The 20,849-nt window shown below is 36.8% G+C and overlaps 1 protein-coding gene across 2 annotated transcripts; it reads right to left on the bottom strand.

Moving 5' to 3' along the window:
* Positions 1–200: 200 nt before the first annotated feature.
* Positions 201–20,606, bottom strand: gys1 (glycogen synthase 1 (muscle)). 2 transcript variants are annotated; one of them, XM_059348523.1, is made up of 16 exons: positions 20,090–20,236; positions 17,426–17,544; positions 16,081–16,262; positions 11,911–12,102; positions 10,720–10,905; positions 9,678–9,822; positions 7,930–8,047; positions 7,719–7,839; positions 6,744–6,850; positions 5,949–6,008; positions 4,888–5,080; positions 4,058–4,184; positions 3,111–3,206; positions 2,843–3,006; positions 1,900–1,980; positions 201–569 (listed from the first exon to the last, which is right to left on the bottom strand). In XM_059348523.1, exons 2-16 carry the CDS (start codon positions 17,541–17,543, stop codon positions 333–335), a joined length of 2,127 nt encoding a protein of 708 aa, XP_059204506.1. In that variant the 5' UTR covers position 17,544; positions 20,090–20,236; the 3' UTR covers positions 201–332. The 2 variants fall into 2 exon arrangements, with proteins under 2 accessions (XP_059204506.1, XP_059204505.1); XM_059348522.1 differs by lacking the exon at positions 20,090–20,236 and adding an exon at positions 20,448–20,606 and having other exon boundaries at positions 202–569.
* Between the last annotated feature and the right edge of the window lie 243 nt (positions 20,607–20,849).

Genomic DNA, 20,849 nt, shown 5'->3' with positions numbered 1-20,849 from the left:
GAAAATTAACATTGATCTATTTGATCAAATAATCATCTAGTGATATTCTCAACAGCTTTAAATGATTCCTTGACCCAGAAAATGTAGATTTTGACACCAAGATTGACCTTCTGAGTGGCTTGGAAGATGTATTGGTTCTCATAGACTTTATATGGGTGCCATCTCGGATCGGCCATCTTGATGAAGTGGCTCCTACCAAAAATTGAAACCTATGGTGACAGAGAGCACATGGAAAAAATTTGGTGCTTTTGTCCAGCGTGTCCCCTTTATTTAGCTAAGCCGCCTGACTATAAGGTTGTACTAGTAGCATGTACTTTTTGTATGTATGTGTGTCAGTTTTTGTCACTATCTCCGTTCCCATTGGACGCCGGGGCAGCCAACAACTTGTTTTTGTACGGCAGGGCGTAGGGCTGACGGATGTTCACCCGGTCCTTTTCTGCCTCCAGATCTTCATCGTAGGGTTCGTCTTCATCGTTGTCCTCTGCCTCGCTGTGGCGGGGGGACGAGTGGCGGGACAGAGCTGGAGACGGCGGCACAGACGCCGGTCGGGGGTAACGGAAACCCGAAGTCTGAGGACGGAGGCAGCGAAAATCAGCGGGTGGAGGTGTACAGCAAGGTTATTATAGTTAACCCTCTATGGTACGCATTATGATGCCAGTTAGGAAAAAAAAATTTGGAGTGTTTTTTGTCTTAAAGAAACTAAACATAAATAATCTGAAGAAATGTTATAATACTTTTTCTTTTGGAAATTTTTGGGGTTTGTTGTCTATAGGAAACATTGTACCATAACGGTGCACAAGTGAAAAAGGACGTTTTTTGAATTAATTTTAACATGAACAGGAAACATTGTACCATTGAACCAACGACCCATTGAAATGAATGTCTTGAACAGTCTAAGTGTACAAAAACTATCAAAAATGAAGGATAACTCACCTATCAGTAGGAATATATTTGTTTCCAGATTGTAAAGGGCCAGGAAAATTAAGTTTTGAGTGATTTTTTGAGGTGCAAACTGGCAAAGCTGTTTTCTTTGGAAAAGTCACCAAATAGAGTTTCAATATGGCCTCCTGGAGGTCATGTGACAAATTAAAGCATTGCTATTGGTTCCCTATACTCTTCCCTCTTTATTAAAGCATCACAACACTCAAAAACATGCATTGTAGAAATTTAACAGGCCAAAAATGGGAATGTTGCCTCAGAGCAACACCGTACCATAGAGGGTTAACGAAAACTAACGAAATAACGAAAACTAGAATTGAAAAAACATTTTCGTTAACTGAAATAAAAATAAAAACTAGAGTTTTTAAATAAACGATAACTAACTGAAACTGTATCACGTGGTTACAAAACTAACTAAAACTAACTAAAATTATAGTGAAAATGTCCTTAGTTTTTGTTTTTGTTAACTTTTTTCATTCATAATTCAGTGTTTCTATTAGAACATGCAACACATGGTGAATATGTTTACTGAGACTGGGATGTTTACACTAGAACCAAAATTCAAAACACCCAGAACTGTAAGAGTTAATAACCTTATTGGGGCTGAGATGATAAACCAAAGGAAATAAAGGAAACATTTATTATGACCTCTTTGAATCACGCACCCAACACATAGCCCATTACAAAAAAACTAAAACTAACACTAAAACTAATAAAAACTAAACTAAAACTAAGCATTTTCAAAAAATAAAAACTAAACTAAAACTAGAAAACTCACTCTTAAAACTAACTAAAACTAACTGAATTTGAAGACAAATATTCACAACAAAATTAAAACTAAAACTAATGAAAAATCCAAAACTATTATAACCTTGGTGTACAGATGAATGCAAAAATAACATGAAATAATAATAGACAGCACTTGGAACATGTCCAATACAAACAGTAGGGTTAACTTACTGAGGTGGGCTCATGAAGTTCATAGATGTAGTCGTCAGGGAAGGCTTTAGCCAGGGCCATATGACGGGCAGATATATAATACTAGAGAAGAAAACGAGAAAAACCAACATTCATTTACCTTGAAGTCATCAAACGAACATAACTAAAAAAAGTGCAGATCTCTGCAGGTAAGTCTCCTCTCACACGAAGAATATCTAAAAGAGTAGTCAGACATACACTACCGGTCAAAAGTTTTAGAACACCCCAATTTTTCCATTTTTTTATTGAAATTCAAGCAGTTCAAGTCAAATGAACAGCTTGAAAGGGTACAAAGGTAAGTGGTGAACTGCCAGAGGTAAATAAAAAAAGGTAAGCTTAACCAAAACTGAAAAATAATGTACATTTCAGAATTATACAAGTAGGCCTTTTTCAGGGAACAAGAAGTGGGTTAACAACTTAACTCTATGGAGTCTTATAGGGCAATTTTGTCCATTTTTTAATTCTTTTCATGTCTTTTTTTGGTCATTTTGTGTCTTTTTTTGGTCATTTTGTGTCTTTTTTTAGTCATTTTGTGTCTTTTTGTGTCTTTTTTTTAGTCCTTTAGTCCAATATAAAATGTGATTTTGAATCTTTTTTTTACTTTCAAAACACTATCATGCTCAATAAAGAATTTTAAATGTTGCAAATGTGCATTAATTTCAGAGTACACTGAGACATTAAACTGCATCATTTTCAATTAAATTCTGGAAAAGTTGGTGTGTTCTAAAACTTTTGACCAGTAGTGTAGGTTTTTCCAAAAATTGTGAGAGATCCTTGAACACACACACAAATATGCACAAAAATGTAAGGCTGGTGGGTCCAGTCTGGTGCGGCCTACAAACACACAAACACAGGCCTGAACACATGTTGCCCTCTAGGCCTACAGCTGGTAGAGATAATAATTCCTCAGGATTTAGTATCTCACTCTGCCAAGGTATCTCCAGTCCAACAGTTCACTCAGACGCTCGGTCCTGTTCCTCTGGATGATCCGCTGGCGCCGGCTCTGCTTGCAGAACTGAAACAGGAAGGATGTGAGCTGGTTACACGACTCGTCCACCCCTCGGTACCGCCGGTCCAGGATGTAAATACCTGCAAAAAGAAAAAAAAGCATGATGTGAAAAAAAAAAAAAAAAACATGCTTGTGTATCTTTTTAAAAACAAACTGAGAATTTAATAAAGAAAGACAAACGCACCATATGCTGAAGGGTCTGCTATGTGTTCCTCCATGAAACAACCAAAGCCCGACAGGTTAGTGGAGATCGATGGGATTCCCATGACTGTGCACTCAGCTGATGGTGACAGAAACAGTAAAGCCCAATTAACATTTTTTTTTTTTTTTTACATTTTGTCTTTGTTTAGAATCGCATTTCAATATCATATTACAACAGTCATCACCATTTTGATAATAGACACTGTGATCCATATTTTCAGATTTTTATAAACAAACAAACAAACAGAACTTGGGGGTGTTTACATCTACAGTAAGTTGTAAAAAACAGATTAAAACATTTTTTTTAAAAGAAAGTCACACAATATTAAACAAAAGAAGGGCGTTTCGGGGCGATGTACAATCTCCACTTCTCCCAGATTTCCTCAAATTTGGCTTTTTGAAGCCTCACAGAGAAAGTGATTCTTTCCATTACAAAAATTTCATAGATGATGTCATACCACTCGTCTATAGATGAGCTGTCTGGCTTAAGCCATTTCCTTGTTATAGCTTTTTTAGCAGCTATACTCAGTATGCCAAATATGTATTTTGTGTTTTTATTTGAGGATGTAGAGTGCAGAAGCCCAAAAAGAAATTCATCCCAATTAAAAGCAATGTTTGTCCCAAATATTGTCACCACTTCTATGTAGATCTTACGCCAGAAAGCATTTACATTTGGACAGAACAAGTGATTATGGAGCCACACTTTCTCCAACAGCTGGAAGAACCTGAGTGATGTGACTGCTGAACTGGTGTAATAAAGAACCTACTGAGACATTTCCAGCCAAACACTCTCCAGTAGGTTGAGTTTGTTATTTTCCATTGAACTTCACAATATTTCATCCAAATTCCCTCCGTAATCAATTAACATTTTAATATTATACAATAAACCTGGAGAAATAAATACACCTTGTCAGCATGTACGAGTCATACCTGGTGTGTAGCCCCAAGGCTCGTAGTAAGACGGGAAGACGCCGAGGTGGCAGCCTCGAACAAACTCCTCATAATCCATCGGAAGCAGAGGAGAAGTGGACGACAGGAACTCTGGATGGAAGATTATCTAAAGGAGGGAGAAGCTACTCTGAATCAGTATTTCCTAGAAAGTGCTGCAGGAACGAGGTATTTTTGTAAGGCCAACCCGGAAATGAGCTTCACTTGCAATAATATTTTTATGGCTTCAGCCATTCGTGGCAACTGACCTTACCTTTTTTTTTTTTTTATACTTTATTGCAAGGCTTCTTACTTTCACAAACATAATGAGTCATTTCGTTTTCTTTACAATATTGTACCTTGCATTTTTCCCCCCTTTTTTTCAAGGTATATATTCACAAAGTAAATAACAAAAACATAGGGTAAACAGACAAACATATATACAAGGCAAACTGGTATTCCCCAAATGAGGATCTCTAAGAAAAGAAATAAACAAACTAATGACACAAAACAAAAAAAAACAAAAAAAGATAATAATATAATGAAAAAATAAGCGGTGGTGCATGTATGCGTGTTCATGAATCTGTGTGTGTGTGTGTGTGTGTGTGTGCATGTGAGTGTTTGTGTTGGGGAGGGGACCATTTAGTTCATCTCCTTAATTTGATTAAATATTTCCACTGTTTTTACCAGCCTTTTTTTACAGTATAACTTATTCCAAATATGTATTTGTTCCCTATTTCTAAAAGTTATTCTTTCCATCTCTAAACTTTGTTCTGCTGTTAATACCCGTGCTCTTAATTTTGGTGTATTTGATTGTTGGCAGCTGAGCTTACCTTGACGCGGTCAGAGGAGCTGTTGAAAAGGCCGATGCGGCGGACACAGTTCAGGATGGGGTCGCTGCTGTCCTCCAGCATGTTGTGGGTGCAGATTGGAGGCTGGCATTGTCTCTGAGTCGCAAAGATGGCCCGCTTCATTATGGTGAAATCCTCTTTGTCCAGCATCTTCGACACATCTGGCAGCTGCCCACTGAGGAAAACAGCTTTTTTTTTTAGACTGAAACTCTTTAATGATGATGATACAAAGTCAGAATTAAAATCGAGGTATATCCAGGTCAGATTTGACACTTCTGGAGTGTGACTTTCTTGTATTGTTTTATTTATGGCATCATTTTAGATTTATACACTTATTATTTATTGCTGATTGGTATATGGAATTTTGTTTTATTGTTGATTTTATGTACAGCACTTTGGAGACGTTTGTGTTGTTTAACCCATAAGAACCCGTGGTGACACAGGTGTAACAAACACTTTAAATCTTCTAGAATCTCCCATATTCAGCTTTATTTTTCACCTTAACTCATTAAATCCCTAAGTGACTGGAAACAGAAATGTGAAAAAGTAGCTAATTTCCAAAAGCTTATTTTTTGTTATAATTATAACCAATTTAACAATTCTATTCTGTTAATATGGTGCACTTTATTGCATTTAACCCATTTAACAGCACTAATAATGTCACAATTTTAATATATGTTGTGGAGATGCAGAGAAAAAGGCAAATTTGTGTCTCTTTAAGCAGAAAAGGTGTTGAGTTTATTTATATTAAAATAAGAAATATCATAAACATAAATACCATAAATGCCCAATGTGACATATATGTCACACCACAGATTTTTGACATTTAAGGGTAGTATTTTAAAAAAACATCATAAATGGGTCTGTGGCAGATCTCCCATAATTTTCTTTCAAGGATAAATGGGTCTGGGCTCTTATGGGTTAAATGTGCTATACAAATAAAGTGGATTGGATTGGATTGGATTCATTAAGTGGGTGTTTCTAACTCTAACTGGTCATTCCACATCTTACAAGATTCAAGCCCTCTGATAATGGCAACTTACACTAGAAGTGACTCATAAAGTTTCTTTCCAAAGCGTTCCTTCACAGTCTGAGCAGTATCCCTGTCAGGAACAAAAACAAAGAGAACACAAGTGTAATAAGAAAACTACAAACACACACACACACGTCTCCTAAACGTCTCCTAGTTTAATATCAGAAAGAAACCTCACCAATCTCCAATTTGCACCCTTTGCTCAGATGGACTTATAGGCTCATATATACATATATACTGGGAATGCAAGGATGTGAAGCTTTTTTGGGGTGAGGTTTGTTCTACTTTATCTAATGTACTGGAAGTCACTGTACCATGTTCTCCCATTGTGCTACTCCTGAATGATACCACCTCATTACAACTGACATGCTGGAAAAGACGTATTCTCCTAAGGGAAACCTCCACATACAGTTACCAAACCCCATTGGATTAACACATGCATTGACATAATAAATATGGAGCTTTCAGTGGCAAGAATGCACGGTGCTGGCGCTGATACTATTCTAGCATGGCAAACAAAGGCAGATAAGATCAAGGAGTTGCTGTAATCAATATTTTTATTTGCATTACTTGAACATGGTCTCTCATGTCCTGTAAGAGTTTTATAGAGATCCAAGTTAGGGGGGTGGGGGGGTCGTCGGCTGGTCCCTTTTTATTTTTACCTATTTTTCTTTTTTTTTCTATTTATTTCATTATTATTATTATTACTATTATTTTCAATTTGATTGTAATGTACCTTTTAATTTTTATCGGACTGCTGTACTTGTTCTGTCTTTAAAAGCAATAAAAAAGAAAGAAAGCTCACCAGAGCTGCTTCCTGACCGCTTGGCCCTTCAAGGTCTCCACGTTGAAGTTGTTTGTGCGAGCTGGCATGATGAAGAATGCAATGACGGTCACGTCACTGTGATTGACCTGCAACAGCCGGACCATGCAGGAATATGAGGATAAAGTTTTACGAAGACACCACAAACAAAGTATTGGAAAGAATTTGCCTGGAAAATTAACATGAAGCTCTTCGTAACACCAATCATTAAATCAAAATATAGTTCATCAGGAAGTGCAAAATGCTGGAGGGAATGTCCGGAACAAGAAGCTAACCATGCACATATTTTTTATTTCTGTCCAGTGTTAGAAACATTCTGGAGGGCAGTTCAGGAGAAAATCATCAGTACATTTTTATTTAAAGAAGCCATTAAAACCACTTAATATTCTTTTAGGTATTATTCCATCCCAAATCGAGAAGGAAGGAGATAAATATCTGTATACAGTGATTGATACGTATAGCTGCATTAAAACAGATCACACGAAATTGGTTGGACGTTAATTCACCATGCATCAACAAATGGAAAATAACAGAAGATGAGATTAAGGAAATGGAAAGAATCACCTACAAGTTAAGAAACAGAGAAGAAGAATTTAAAAGAAACTGGAGTAAATGGTAATGGAAATAAATGGAGTGGAAAACTAGAACTGTGCGTGGAGTGTTGAAGGAGTTTTTTTTTTCTTTTTCTTTTTTTTTTCCTTAATGAAACAATTAATTGAATAAGCAAACAATTAAAAATGAATATCTTATTTACTTATTTATTTATTCTTTTGGCATTGCCTCTTGTAAAAAATGCATAAATGTGGCAGGATGAATTGAATATGTGATGAAGCTGTTAATATTTGTAATTTCATAACCTGCAATAAAGTAATAAAAAAAAAAAGTTTTACACCTAAGATGAACTTTCATCCTCTTACACACAAATGTATGTATACATGTATATATACACACACTTACTCTGAGCAGATAGTTGAGTCTGGCTAAAGCTTCCAAGAAGATGTCAGCTCCTTTGTTGGAGAACTCGTACCTTCCAGCAATGAAGAGGAACAAACACTTGTCCAGGTTGAAGTCAAGGTGCCTGATCATCAAACACAAACCAAAAAATCACATTCCATTCACACCGTTTTTCCTTTTTAAATAAAGTTTGGTATGTTCTGTGAATGCTGACCCGTAGAAGTGTCCCCTGACGAACTCCTGAATGCGATTCTTGCTCTGAGCGTGGAGGTTCTGAAACTCGTGCACGGCTGAGAACTTCTTCACATTGAGCCCGTTGGGGGTGATAATGTCTGTTAGTGAATGCAAAGTCAGAGAAATCAGTAAAACTAAGTCAAGTATTTCATTAGCTAGGTAGCTAATACCTACAGGAGATAGCGGTCATAGCAAAACATATTTCAGCCCCCTCAAAAAATCTGCGATCTTTTTCCGGTGAGGAACAGAAGCATACCCAAAAACGTACAGGAAGTCGGCCATCTTTGATTGAATATCGCACTTGTCATCGTTTTTGGCCATTTCCAGGTCGCATACTTTAACAAACTCCTCCTACAGATTTTATCCAATTGACTTCAAACTTGGACAGTAGCATCACAAGGCCTTTGGGATCAAAAGCTGTATAAATCTTTACCGACGGTCACACTATGTGGGCGTGGCATGGCGACAAAATATGGCGTGTCGCCATAAAACATGAGATCGTTATAACTTTTCCATTCTTTGTCTGATCTGATCCAAACGTCTCATGCTTCATCAGAGTCCAGCCCTTAACACTTCTACATAACAATATTTCATAAAGCCCCGCCCCTAATGCTTAATCCACGCCCCCTTTCATCAAATGACCACGTTGCATACTTTACATAACTCCTAAACTGCTCTGAATGAAGCCACCAGACTTTATTGACAAAAACATTATTTTTACCTTGCTGAACACAGGAGATGCTGGTCTACTGCTGCCTCGACCTGTTAGTTTGTGTTACTGTGTACAAACTAAGTGATCGCGGCAGTGGTAGATCTGTGTTCTGCAAAGTAAAATTCATGTTTTTTGTCAATGGAGTCTGGTTGCCTTGAAGAGAGCATTTGTAGCAGCTTTAATCCCCCCACATGTAAACTTAAACAGGGCTGACAGACTATGGACCTCATACAACCCCACTTTAAAACATCCAAACTATCTCTTTAAGTTTAGGTCATCTGGAACTGGCTGGTTGTGTGTCCCAAGAACAAGAACTAAGCGGGGTGAGGCAGCTTTCAGTTATTCTGCTCCTCACCTGTGGAACAAACTACCTGTAGATCTGAGGTCTGCTCCTTTAACCCATTGACGCCTAAAATGCCTGTAAAACCTCTGGGCGATTTTAAAATAAGCCCCTAAAACCTGAAGTTTTTCTGGAAATTCAACAGAAGTGTCAACGCTTCTACTAAATAATCGATTTTTCAGCCTCTGTAGCAGATAGAAATGAAATTCAAAAAGTATTTGAGAGCTTATACAAATACTACAAAACGACGTATCTGCTTTCCAGGCTTCAATGGGTTAAATCAGGACTAAAAACACTATTGTTTACTGCAGCGTCCTCTTAACTTTAACACTTATCTGCTCTACTCTACTGCCCTTACTTTTTAACTACACAATGTTTGACTTGTGCTTTTTTAAAATTATTTTATCTCTTTTTTTATCCTGCTGTATCTTATTTTATCCTATTTATATTTTTATTTCTATTTCCCTGTTTTAATTGACTTTTTTTTTTACTGTTTTTACTGTTTTCAATTGTGTCTTGCTGTTTTTAATGTGTATGTACAGCACTTTGAATTACCTTGTGTTGAATTGTGCTATACAAATAAACTTGCCTTGCCTTTAAGACCTGCTTGCCCGTCCACTTGACTAATGAGCAAAGGAAGTTTCTGAATTTCACACTTCAATTCACCTCCACACACCTGGTTTCCTCTTGAGCAGGTGCTCTGCCTCTACGGCTGTGATGTGGGACACCGTGGTGAAGACGTGGGCACAGTGAGCAGCTGATCTCTCTATACAGTAACGGTGGTAGATCTGCCTGTCACCTGCTTCCTTATCCACATTGAACTGAATGAGACACAAACAGGAGAGAGATTACTTACATTTCCTGTTGAATATCAGTTGGATTATGTATTTGGTTCTAATTTACATACAGTACAGGCCAAAAGTTTGGACACACACCTTCTCATTCAATGCGTTTTTCTTTATTTTCATGACTATTTACATTGTAGATTCTCACTGAAGGCATCAAAACTATGAATGAACACATATGGAATTATGTACTTAACCCTCAGGACTCACTTTAATGTACTACCCTTTCGAGCCCTTTGGGCTGAAAATGTCCACCTCTAAAAAAAATGCTATAAAAACTTAAAACTAAAAACTACAGATTCATATTTTTTTCTACTTTTTTCTGCATAAAAATCTTAAACAACTTCTGCCCTGCTCAAAACTATTAAACATTCAAAGATTTTGAGGATTTTAACCCTTTAAATGCCAGTTTGATTGCATGATGTCACTGATGTTTTATATGAAAAAAACACAAAAATTTAGTTATTTTTCATATAATATATTTTTTTGGGTCGGGGCATTGGTTTTTTTCACAGGCTTGGATATGTCAAAGATTAAGAACAAAATTGATTTTGATGCATTTTTAGTTTTTGTGTAGTGTCAGATTTAAAATGTAATACCCTTTCGAGCCCTTTGGGCTGAAAATGTCCACCTCCAAAAAAATGCTATAAAAACTTTACAGATTAATATTTTTTGCAAATATTTAATATTTACACATGTTCACTGAACATGTGTTCATTAATAGTTTTGATGAATCTACAATGTAAATAGTCATGAAAATAAAGGAAACGCATTGAATGAGAAGGTTTGTCCAAACTTTTGCCCTGTACTGTATAGAAAACAGTTAAATGGTATCTTTCTATTATTTAGTGTTTGTTGTTATTACACACATACCTCTGCAAGGTTGTTATAGAAGTCCACATTTCCAGCACACAGGTATCGTCCCAGCAGTGTGGCATGTGTGGTGAAGATGGTTGCGACAGGCAGTTTCCTATGTCTACACAACACCAGGCCCAGGCCGGCCAACCACTCATGGAAATGGGCCACAATGTGCGGAGGCTCCTCAGACTGGGCCGCATACTGCAACACGGGAGAAAACACAGTTAGTAACGACTACACACACACACACCAACTCAACTCAACTCAACTTTATTTGTAAAGCACTTTAAGCCATTGAGGCCTGAAACGCCTGTAAAACCTCTGCGCGATTTTAAAATCAGCCCCTAAAACCTGAAGTTTTTCTGGAAATTTAACAGAAGTGTGAACGCTTCTACTAAATAATCGATTTTTCAGCCTCTGTAGCAGATAGAAATGAAATTCAAAAAGTATTTGAGAGCATATACAAATACTACAAAACGACGTATCCGCTTTCCAGGCTTCAATGGGTTAAAACAACCACAGCCGCAGCAAAGTGCTGTACATAAACAAACAGAACAAGAGACAATAAAATAAATAAAACAGGAAATAAACACTAAAATAAATAGATTCATTGCTTTTTAAAAGACAATTTAAAAAACAATAAATAAAAGCAAACCATAAAACACTAAAAACAAGAGTAGAGTCTCATGCGTGGTTAAAACCCAAGGAATAAAAATAGGTTTTAAGATGACTTTTAAAAATGGACAGTGAATTTAGGTATAAGTATGTCTTTGTAAGAGTATTGTGATAGAGTTGAAATGCTTTTGCAAGGATGTGATTTTGATTTTATTTATATAATGTTTATATATTATTTATATTTTTTAAAACCATTTCTTTCTCTGTATGTTTTGATGAAAAGACTTGACATGTTTACAAGATGTAGAGCAACATGTATGTGCTGTTTTGTTTTTCTTCAAATAAAAAGTTTAATAACAAAAAAATGGACAGTGAGGAGGCTTGTCTGATGTGAAAAGGCAGCTCATTCCATAGTTTGGGGGCTGCAACAGAGAACTGACACACAATCTTTTTCATGCATCTCCCACAGTTTAGACTTAGAAGCCTACAGTTTATTTCTACTATAAGACCTTTTCAAGGACATACAGATAAATAGTATTCGACCTGTCCTTTTCACACAACAAAGCTTTAACATTATAAAATTCTTGTCACCTCTCCCAAAAGCCAGGTGGTCAGGAAGCCAAACAGCACGGCGTCATTGGCCTCACGGTCAAACCACGGCACGCCGATAGCACAAAGATCCCACAACTCGGCCTTCCAGGAGTCCAGAGACCAGGCAGTGAACGCCACATCAATCAGAACGACATAGGGACTTCCTTCTATCAGCCACCGCCCAAAGTAGACCTGCGGGGAAAATGGGAAAAAGGGTGAGAGAGGGAGTACAAACCACTCAAATCTTGTGAAACATCTTCACTTTAGCACAGGGGTGTCAAACTCAAATACACAATGGGCCAAAATTTAAAACTTGAATAAAATCGCGGGCCAACATTGAACAAATAAACCTTTTAATATATACCAAACATGTTTTGCTTTAACATTAAATATGGAACCAGCAACGCTTATAAACATACAATATATAGCTAAATAGTGCAGACATGCAAAATCAAATTTCAAATAAAAAACACATCAATGTCATTAATTTATTAAATAAAAAATAAATGAAAATCGTATGCCTCTTTTCTATTTGCATCCTTCTGATTTAAATATCAAAATAAACTTTTTCAACAGGTTAATAAATTCTGCCTTTCTTTTCGCCATTTTTGGGAAGGGGTAGCTGGGAGACAGCTCTAGCTTGAGGTTGCTATGACGACTGTCACAGAGGAGCGTTTCTGGGTCCTGTCCTGATTGACGCGCCAAAACAACAGCAGGGCATTGTGGGATTTGTAGTATTAGCTGTAAATGCGCCGTATAATACCGGCGGGTCAGCTTTTACAGTACAATTATAAGATAATAATTTGGTATTGCCTCACGGGCCAAATAAAATTACACTGCGGGCCAAATTTGGCCCGCGGGCCAGAGTTTGACACCCCTGCTTTAGCATAAAGAGTTTGATTGGTTCCTATAGGGCCTGATTTGCATGTAACATGGTGGAAAAATGAAGCATGGGCCAAGGAAGAAACCAAATACATTTTGGAGCAGATCCAAATCTCAGGTCAGATGCACACATTATTTTTAACATTTCAAGATAGGGCATGACCTTGGGGAAGGTCAGCGTGTACCCTTCTAGTTTATTACACATATAAATCAGCTATTCATTGTTAACAGGCTTCTTTTTATGTAGATGAATGGGTTAGACAATTCAATTCAATTCAATTCAATTCAATTCAATTGGCTTTATTGGCATGACGTAACAATGTATATATTGCCAAAGCAAGCATCAGAAAAACAAGAAAAGATAAGGAAACCAATATTTACAATAAATTATTATAATTCTATTATTATTATTATAGTCCTTCACTCTCTGAGCTAAAAGTACTTTATTTCAGGGCATACATTTAGCCTTTCTGATATAGAATCACAAAGTTTTTCCTTTCAAGCTTCAAGAAACCGTTCATTCCAATACACACACTACCACATGCCAGAAAAACATTAAATATGTACCAATAAATAGCATTTCAAATGCAGTATGCTAACAATATGAGGAAGTCTGACTGTGTGAGCCAGCATGCGTTTCTGACCAACAATCCTCTGTGCAGCCTGTATGAGACAAGGGTCAAAGTTTAATGTTATGACCAAATAGTGTGGCCCAAATGTATGCATGCTGCAGCAGCAGTGTGTGCTCAAGGCAGCATGTTCTAAAAGTATAAAGAAAACGTACACTACCGGTCAAAAGTTTTAGAACACCCCAATTTTTCTAGTTTTTTATTGAAATTCAAGCAGTTCAAGTCAAATGAACAGCTTGAAAGGGTACAAAGGTAAGTGGTGAACTGCCAGAGGTAAATAAAAAAAGGTAAGCTTAACCAAAACTGAAAAATAATGTACATTTCAGAATTATACAAGTAGGCCTTTTTCAGGGAACAAAAAATGGGTAAACAACTTAACTCTATGGAGTCTCGGGCTATTTTGTCCATTTTTGAATTCTTTTCATGTCTTTGTAAGTCATTTTGTGTCTGTTTTTTTTGTCATTTTGTGTCTTTTGGTGTCTTTTTTTGTCATTTTGTGTCTTTTTTTAGTCCTTTAGTCCAACATAAAATGTGATTTTGAATCTTTTTTTTATTTTCAAAACACTATCATGCTCAATAAAGAATTTTAAATGTTGCAAATGTGCATTAATTTCAGAGTACACTGAGACATTAAACTGCATCATTTTCAATTAAATTCTTGAAAAGTTGGTGTGTTCTAAAACTTTTGACCGGTAGTGTATGTGATTATGAACGCAGCATGTGACTAAGTTGGAACCCACCACATAATTTATTGCACTTATACAGGACTTAAATATCTTTAAGAAACTAACTGTGCACTGTATGTGGTGGGCTTAAAGGTCATATGAGTCAAGGTAAACCAGATAGGTTTCAAGCCTTGACCCATAGTTCCACAGAACTCCCAGAGTGACACAGCACAAAGCTTTAAAAGTATCTCACACACACACACACACACACACACACACACACACACACACACACACACACACACACACACACACACACACACACACACACACACACACACACACACACACACACACACACACACACACACACACACACACACACACACACACACACACACACACACACACACACACACACACACACACACACACACACACACACACACACACACACACACACACACACACACACACACACACACACACACACACACACACACACACACACACACACACACACACACACACACACACACACACACACACACACACACACACACACACACACACACACACACACACACCGGCAGTCATCTATTTCTGGAGAGAGTTTCAAGAGAGAGAGACAGAGAGACACTGATACAACCTCTAACCTTTGCGGGGAAATGTCAGTGGGTTTAGAGAGCTGGTCAGAGACACAAGGCTGAGTGGAACATACATATTTAACCCTTTGATGCACAACATGGGTCAAAAATGACCCGCATTCATTTCCCATGTTATTTAATGCTGCTGTGTGTTTCTGTGCTCTATCTTTTGATAAACGTATTTTATGATTGAACATTCTAAATATTCTTTAAATATCTTGTTTTTGAGAACAACAGATCATTATTTCCATTTTGCTTCTCATAATTTATAAAGAAAAAAAGTTTTTTTGTATTATTACCACATTGCTAACTACTTGGCTAAGTAGCTTGCTAAGCTAACTACTTAGCCAAGAAGTTAGCTAAGAAGTTAGCTTAACAAGCTACTTAGCTAAAAAAATGGATATGGCTCATTTTTCAACCATGTTGTGTATTAGAAGAGTAGTGACAGAAAAAGGGATTTTATTCAAAAAGTAATAAAAGGAAAACATAAAAATTAGGATGTATGATGATCAAAAACAAACTAATTGAGGAAAACCTGGAATACTGAACGATGAATTATTGCAAAGATATAGAACATAAAAACCTTAGAAAATCAATATAACCGCAGTGCTTTTATTTTGAAAAAAAAAAGCAAACATTAGCACTAGCTAACAACACTTTTACTATAGTTAAGACAACAAATATAGCCACTAATATATATGACAGAAGAAAATAAACTTTAACAATCCTTGTGTCCTGTCAGTCAGCCACTATAGAAACCTTTTGATACTTTATATCAACTTTATATGAATTACTACGCACTCGTTATTATTTACCGTTCGTTTATTCATTTAACCGTTCTACCGGTTATTTCCTGTCACTACCTTTCAAAATTAAAGCACCCGTTTCACACTGGACGGCACTTTTTCAAAATAAAAGCACCTCAACATTGTTAAACACCTTGAAAATGTACAAACATGAAAAACAAGCTATATAATACAAAACACAAATAGGAGCGTACTAAAGGACATTTACAGTTGTGTTTAAAATAAATGGACTTGTGATATAGTGATTGGAGTATTTACTACTTTTTACTGCTATATTTGATTTACTCCACATTAACAGTCTTATCATAACATGTATTCCTATCAGTAGCAGCTCAAAACCAGATAATTTACTGTATTTTATAAAGCGATTACATTAATATTGAGCTGAATTTAGTTCCGAGTTTTGGTCCGGCCCCTGCAACCTTCGTGGTATTGGTCATGTGGCCCCTTGGGAAAATTAATTGCCCACCCCTGCTTTAGACCCATGTTGTGCATCAAAGGGTTAACTGAGAGCCGTGTGTGTTTAGTGTGCACGTAGTACCTTACACCCACTGGCGTTCATCTTGTCAATGGTTCTCTTCAGCACAGGGTTGGTGGGCTCAATCAGCTCCACCTGCGTACGCACGTTGCTCTCCACGTAGGGACCCACCAGGAAATAGTTCTCCCCCCATTCCTCTGCAGTCAGACGGGCTTTGGTCTGGATGACGGTGTAGATGCCTCCAACTTCACACATGCAGCAAACATGCCACACGTACACACACAAAGTCGAGACAAAGATATAATGTGACTCAACCTGATATATATGGGCCATTAAAGTGATAAGTCTCTCTTGCAACAACAATTTCTCTACAGAGAATTAGATAGATATAGATAGATAGACTTTATTTATCCCAAGCTGGGAAATTACAGTGTAGCAGCAGCATTACACACAGAGACAATAACAACACAATTAAATAAAAAGAACAACCTAGGCATACTTCAAGCAATAGAATATAAAAATACAGTAAAAATACAATAAAAAATAAAGTATCTAAAGAAGGAGTATGTATTAAGGAGTAGAATAGAATTACTTGTGTAAATAAACACGATTGGACATGAAGTCACTTGAAAACTATGCAACTCTGTTATATAGCGCTTTTCTGAACAATGTTACAAAGTTCTTTACAAATTCAAATAAATTCAGACAAATTAAATTAACATGGCAGATAAAATGATAAGTGTAAAGACAGTAAGATAAAATAAGCAGAAATAAAAACAGTATTTATCAAAAAATCAATGAGTGTATATTTATATTAGTTAATATAAATTAAATAAATAATTATGTCTGGGAAATAAATGTGGCAAGGTATATATATAATAAATACATGCATAAATGCAAAATTGAAATATAGAAATTGGTCAAAATAGTTCAGAAAACAGATTTTTATTTTCAAATAAATACTTTTTAAGGGGAAATAAATGTGGCATTAGAAAATAAAAATAAATAAATCTGGAATTGTGAAACAAAAGTGCCCTGAATTAAATTAATGTGAAATTATAAAATAAAAGTCTAAATAAAAAGTAGTAAATTTAAAAAAAAATAAAACCCATTTATTTATTCAGCTATATTGGCTCATTTACATTTGCATTTTCTAAATATATTAATTGCCTCATTTATTTATCTCAGCATTATTTTTTGCCATAATGATTTATTTCATTGGCATATTTCTTTCTTTATGTATTTGTTTGTATATGTAATTTAAAATGGAAAATCTAAAAAAATACATTCGTAGTAATTTTTTTTTTTTTTTTTAAATAACGCATCTTTGCCTTGGCCAAAATTTCATCATACACCTGAAAGAAATGCACACAAGTGAGAGCAAACAGGTACACAAACACACACTTGCCTTTGTTTGCGACCTCCCATGCAATTTCAAAAAGGACGGCGTCTTCTAAATCAAACTCCTCGTCCCACTCCTCAAGTCCTGACAGGGACGTGACAGAGAGGCTGCGAGCCAGCGGCATGCTGGGAAAACACAGAACAAACTCAGATGAGATGGGAGCACTTCAGTGATTGTCACTTTCTTTTTTTTTTAAAACCAAAAGTTTCCAAATGTGTGATTAATTGACACAAAAAATGGCTTTTTACACTGAAACCTTTGGTTTAATAGTTTTAAATTAGCTGTTTATTTATTTTGCTACACGAAAAAATGCCTTTAATTTGCTTATTTTTCTTTATGTAAGTAGTACCAGCTTCATCTACACACATTTTGTGTAACTTTCTCCTGGGCATCATTTCCTCATACACTTACAAATATGTCATCAAGGAACCACACACCCTATTTCAACACTACTACATTTGACTGTGATGTAAGCGCGTCCGTTACCGTTTTTACAATCCTATCTAGTGGATCACTGATGGAATTTGTAGTCAAACATTGTTTCATGTTAGTATTTCTTTACAATTCACACTTTAAAATATACTGCATGTCAAATCTTGTCATTTTTGGTAACTTAACAAGCTGAACCCTTAGCTGTTATTGCAGAAACTCCTGTGCAAACACACAGCGCTGAACTTGTACACTGAGTGATAAGGATCCAACGTGCATTGGTGCATGTGTGTGTGCAATTGTGTGTCAACATATATTCTCTGCCTTTCATCTGAGATGGTCAAAGGGCTTCTTCTGCCTGCTACTGCCTTTATTAAACAGCATGCAGACACACACACACGATCATATCACATATTTAATATCTTCTCTGCATCTCTACCGACACTATCAATCATCCTAACAGCAATGGAGACTTTTAAAAGGCATGATTTAGGCTGAAGTGACTGCAGGATGGACTAAAATACGACTTTGTGTTCACTTCCTGCTTGTAGAAATGGTGCAACCTTTCCGAAGAAATGGGGGAGTGGTGTGAGAGAGGATGCAGGAAGACACAGACAAGGGCACAGATCAGGTATAAACTTGATCCAGCCGTTCATGTTGTGTCAGCGTTGATATGCTACTATGAAATGTTGAAATCGAGTCAAGCCAAGACATGTGGAAAACTACAATAACTAGCCTGTGCACAAACACTGGGACACACATTGGGACTACAAATTTGAATCTGTGCATACTTTTGATGAGCCAAATTCTTTTGTGATTCTTTTGTGCTAAATTGATGCTGATAACAGTGGACAAAGAGGAGTTGGGCAACTAGCAGCTGGTCACTGTCCAAGACTGATAATAACCCAGATAAACCAGAGCAACAATCTGGAAAGTTCTGTAAAACTGTAACAACTTCCCAAATAAACCTTCCTTTACTTTCCACACGACAACACCTTAAACAGAGCTTCAAGAACACATATCTAAAGAAAAATACAATAAAAACTATGAGCCACAAACAAGTTTTATTGACTTTGATTAACTTCAAATGACATCTACCCAGTTTCCCCTATTAAAATGTCAATCATCTATGCAATTTATTTGTAATTTCAATTTGAAAACAGCACATTAAGATTGTCAAAAGTATCAATACCTTGATATTTTTATGATACCACATGCTTAAAATGATGCAATCTCCATTAAAATTACATTTAATAGTTTACGTTTATCCTAAATATCAAAGCTATATTTCTTTTTAAAGATCTGTAATCAGAGTTTCAACTCAAGCCTGCAACCTGTGACTAAAGTGTGTGCAGGTTGTCAGTAAAAAAATAAAAATAAAATACATTTTGTGTGTGCTCTGGTATCAAAGGAGATATCTAGCATCATCACATTGTATCAAAGTTTAAAAGTCAGGGCCTACTCATACATCATCCTGTACAGTAAAGCTGAAGCATCCAAGGACATGAAGCACAACACATTTCTGACTGGAGGAGGACTTTAAAAGAGTATTTTTTGGAGTATTTTATGACATTTTATTAAAATGTCAATCATCTATGCAATTTATTTGTAATTTCAATTTGAAAACAGCACACTAAGATTGTCAAAAGTATCAATACCTTGATATTTTTATGATACCACATGCTTAAAATGGTGCAATCTCCATTAATATTACATTTAATAGTTTATCCTAGATACCAAAGCTATATTTCTTTTTAAAGATCTGTAATCAGAGTTTCAACTCAAGGCTGCAACCTGGGACTAAAGTGTGTGCAAGTTGTCAATAAAAAAATAAAAAAAATTTTTTGTGTGTGCTCTGGTATCATCGCATTGTATCAAAGTTTAAAAATTCAGGGCCTACTCATACATCATTCTGTACAGTAAAGCTGAAGCATCCAAGTACATGAATCACAACACATTTCTGACTGGAGGATGACTTTAAAAGGGTATTTTTTGGAGCCTCATCTGAGGAGTGTTACAGTTCGATATATGGAGGAAGAAACAATAAACAAAGCAGCATGATTTTCCAGACTTGGAGAGTAAATACCACAGTGCTGAAACTGAACTGTTGCTGGTTTCTTAGATGCCCCCCTGGGATTCCCTCAGGCTCTCTGTGGACTTTATGGATGCTTTCTCCATGACTGACACTCACACAGCCATGAAGGCACAACAATCACCATCATGTGCATGTTAATTTCATACCTTTTATGGATAATTTTGATTTGAACTGTCCAGAGGGCCTACAGGTCTGGGAAAATACAAAGAAAAATCAGGCTCTGACCCAAATATGTCCTAAATCAGACAATGGAGGACGCAGCGAATGCTCCTCCAAACACTACAGACGACCACAGCACCCTAAACCCAGCAGCAGAGCTCCGGGCTGGATGTGCATGGTGTCTGTGGTTTTTTCATTAGTTGAGAAGAGAACGTGACATCAGGAACCTACTGCAGCCGCGAGCACGCGCAGAGGACACAACGTCCTGATGCGCGCTCCCATCGATTCAGGAAATATTCTAACTATTGTCATTGTTGCAAATAAAATCACAAGACGTCTACTCACCCTTCGGCTTTGTACCAACTTCACGAAGATGAACAACACATTGGCAGCTGTCGCAGTCAATCCAACAAAAAAACTGAAAGCAGTGGTGAGTGAGGAGGAAAGGGGGCGGCGGCTTTAATAGCCAGCGATTCACATTGGTGTGGTGCGTTCACTGTCAGGTTGAGGGACAGCACTCACCAGGGCCTGCAATGCAGGAAGGGTTTCTGCTGTCACATTATTCATGAGCTTCACTCTGATTGGCCTCAGCAGACTCCGTGGCTCCGCCTCTGGACACAACGTGACGGGAACTGGGCGTTTTCCTCCGCTGAGACACGCGATTGGCTGAGCAGAGGTTAAAGGGAATATCAGTGGTTGGTGAATTATCTTTTCATCCTTACAAAACAGGGAGGGGGGGTCATGGGA

This window comes from Centropristis striata, chromosome 13 (genome assembly GCF_030273125.1).
Source record: "Centropristis striata isolate RG_2023a ecotype Rhode Island chromosome 13, C.striata_1.0, whole genome shotgun sequence".
NCBI classification, from domain to species: Eukaryota; Metazoa; Chordata; class Actinopteri; order Perciformes; family Serranidae; genus Centropristis; species Centropristis striata.
Note: the sequence above shows the minus strand (reverse complement) of the source record. Positions and strands in the feature narration are given on the sequence as shown.

What these genes read in the sequence shown, in the direction of transcription:
- gys1 (XM_059348522.1), bottom strand. Translation starts at nt 17,543, where the DNA reads ATGCCGCTGGCTCGCAGCCTCTCTGTCACGTCCCTGTCAGGACTTGAG. An exon ending in GTCAGGGGACACTTCTACGG is followed by an intron (nt 7,840 to 7,929) that starts GTCAGCATTCAC and finishes TTTGATGATCAG; the next exon opens with GCACCTTGACTTCAACCTGG. An exon ending in AGCAGACCCTTCAGCATATG is followed by an intron (nt 3,007 to 3,110) that starts GTGCGTTTGTCT and finishes TTCTTTTTGCAG; the next exon opens with GTATTTACATCCTGGACCGG.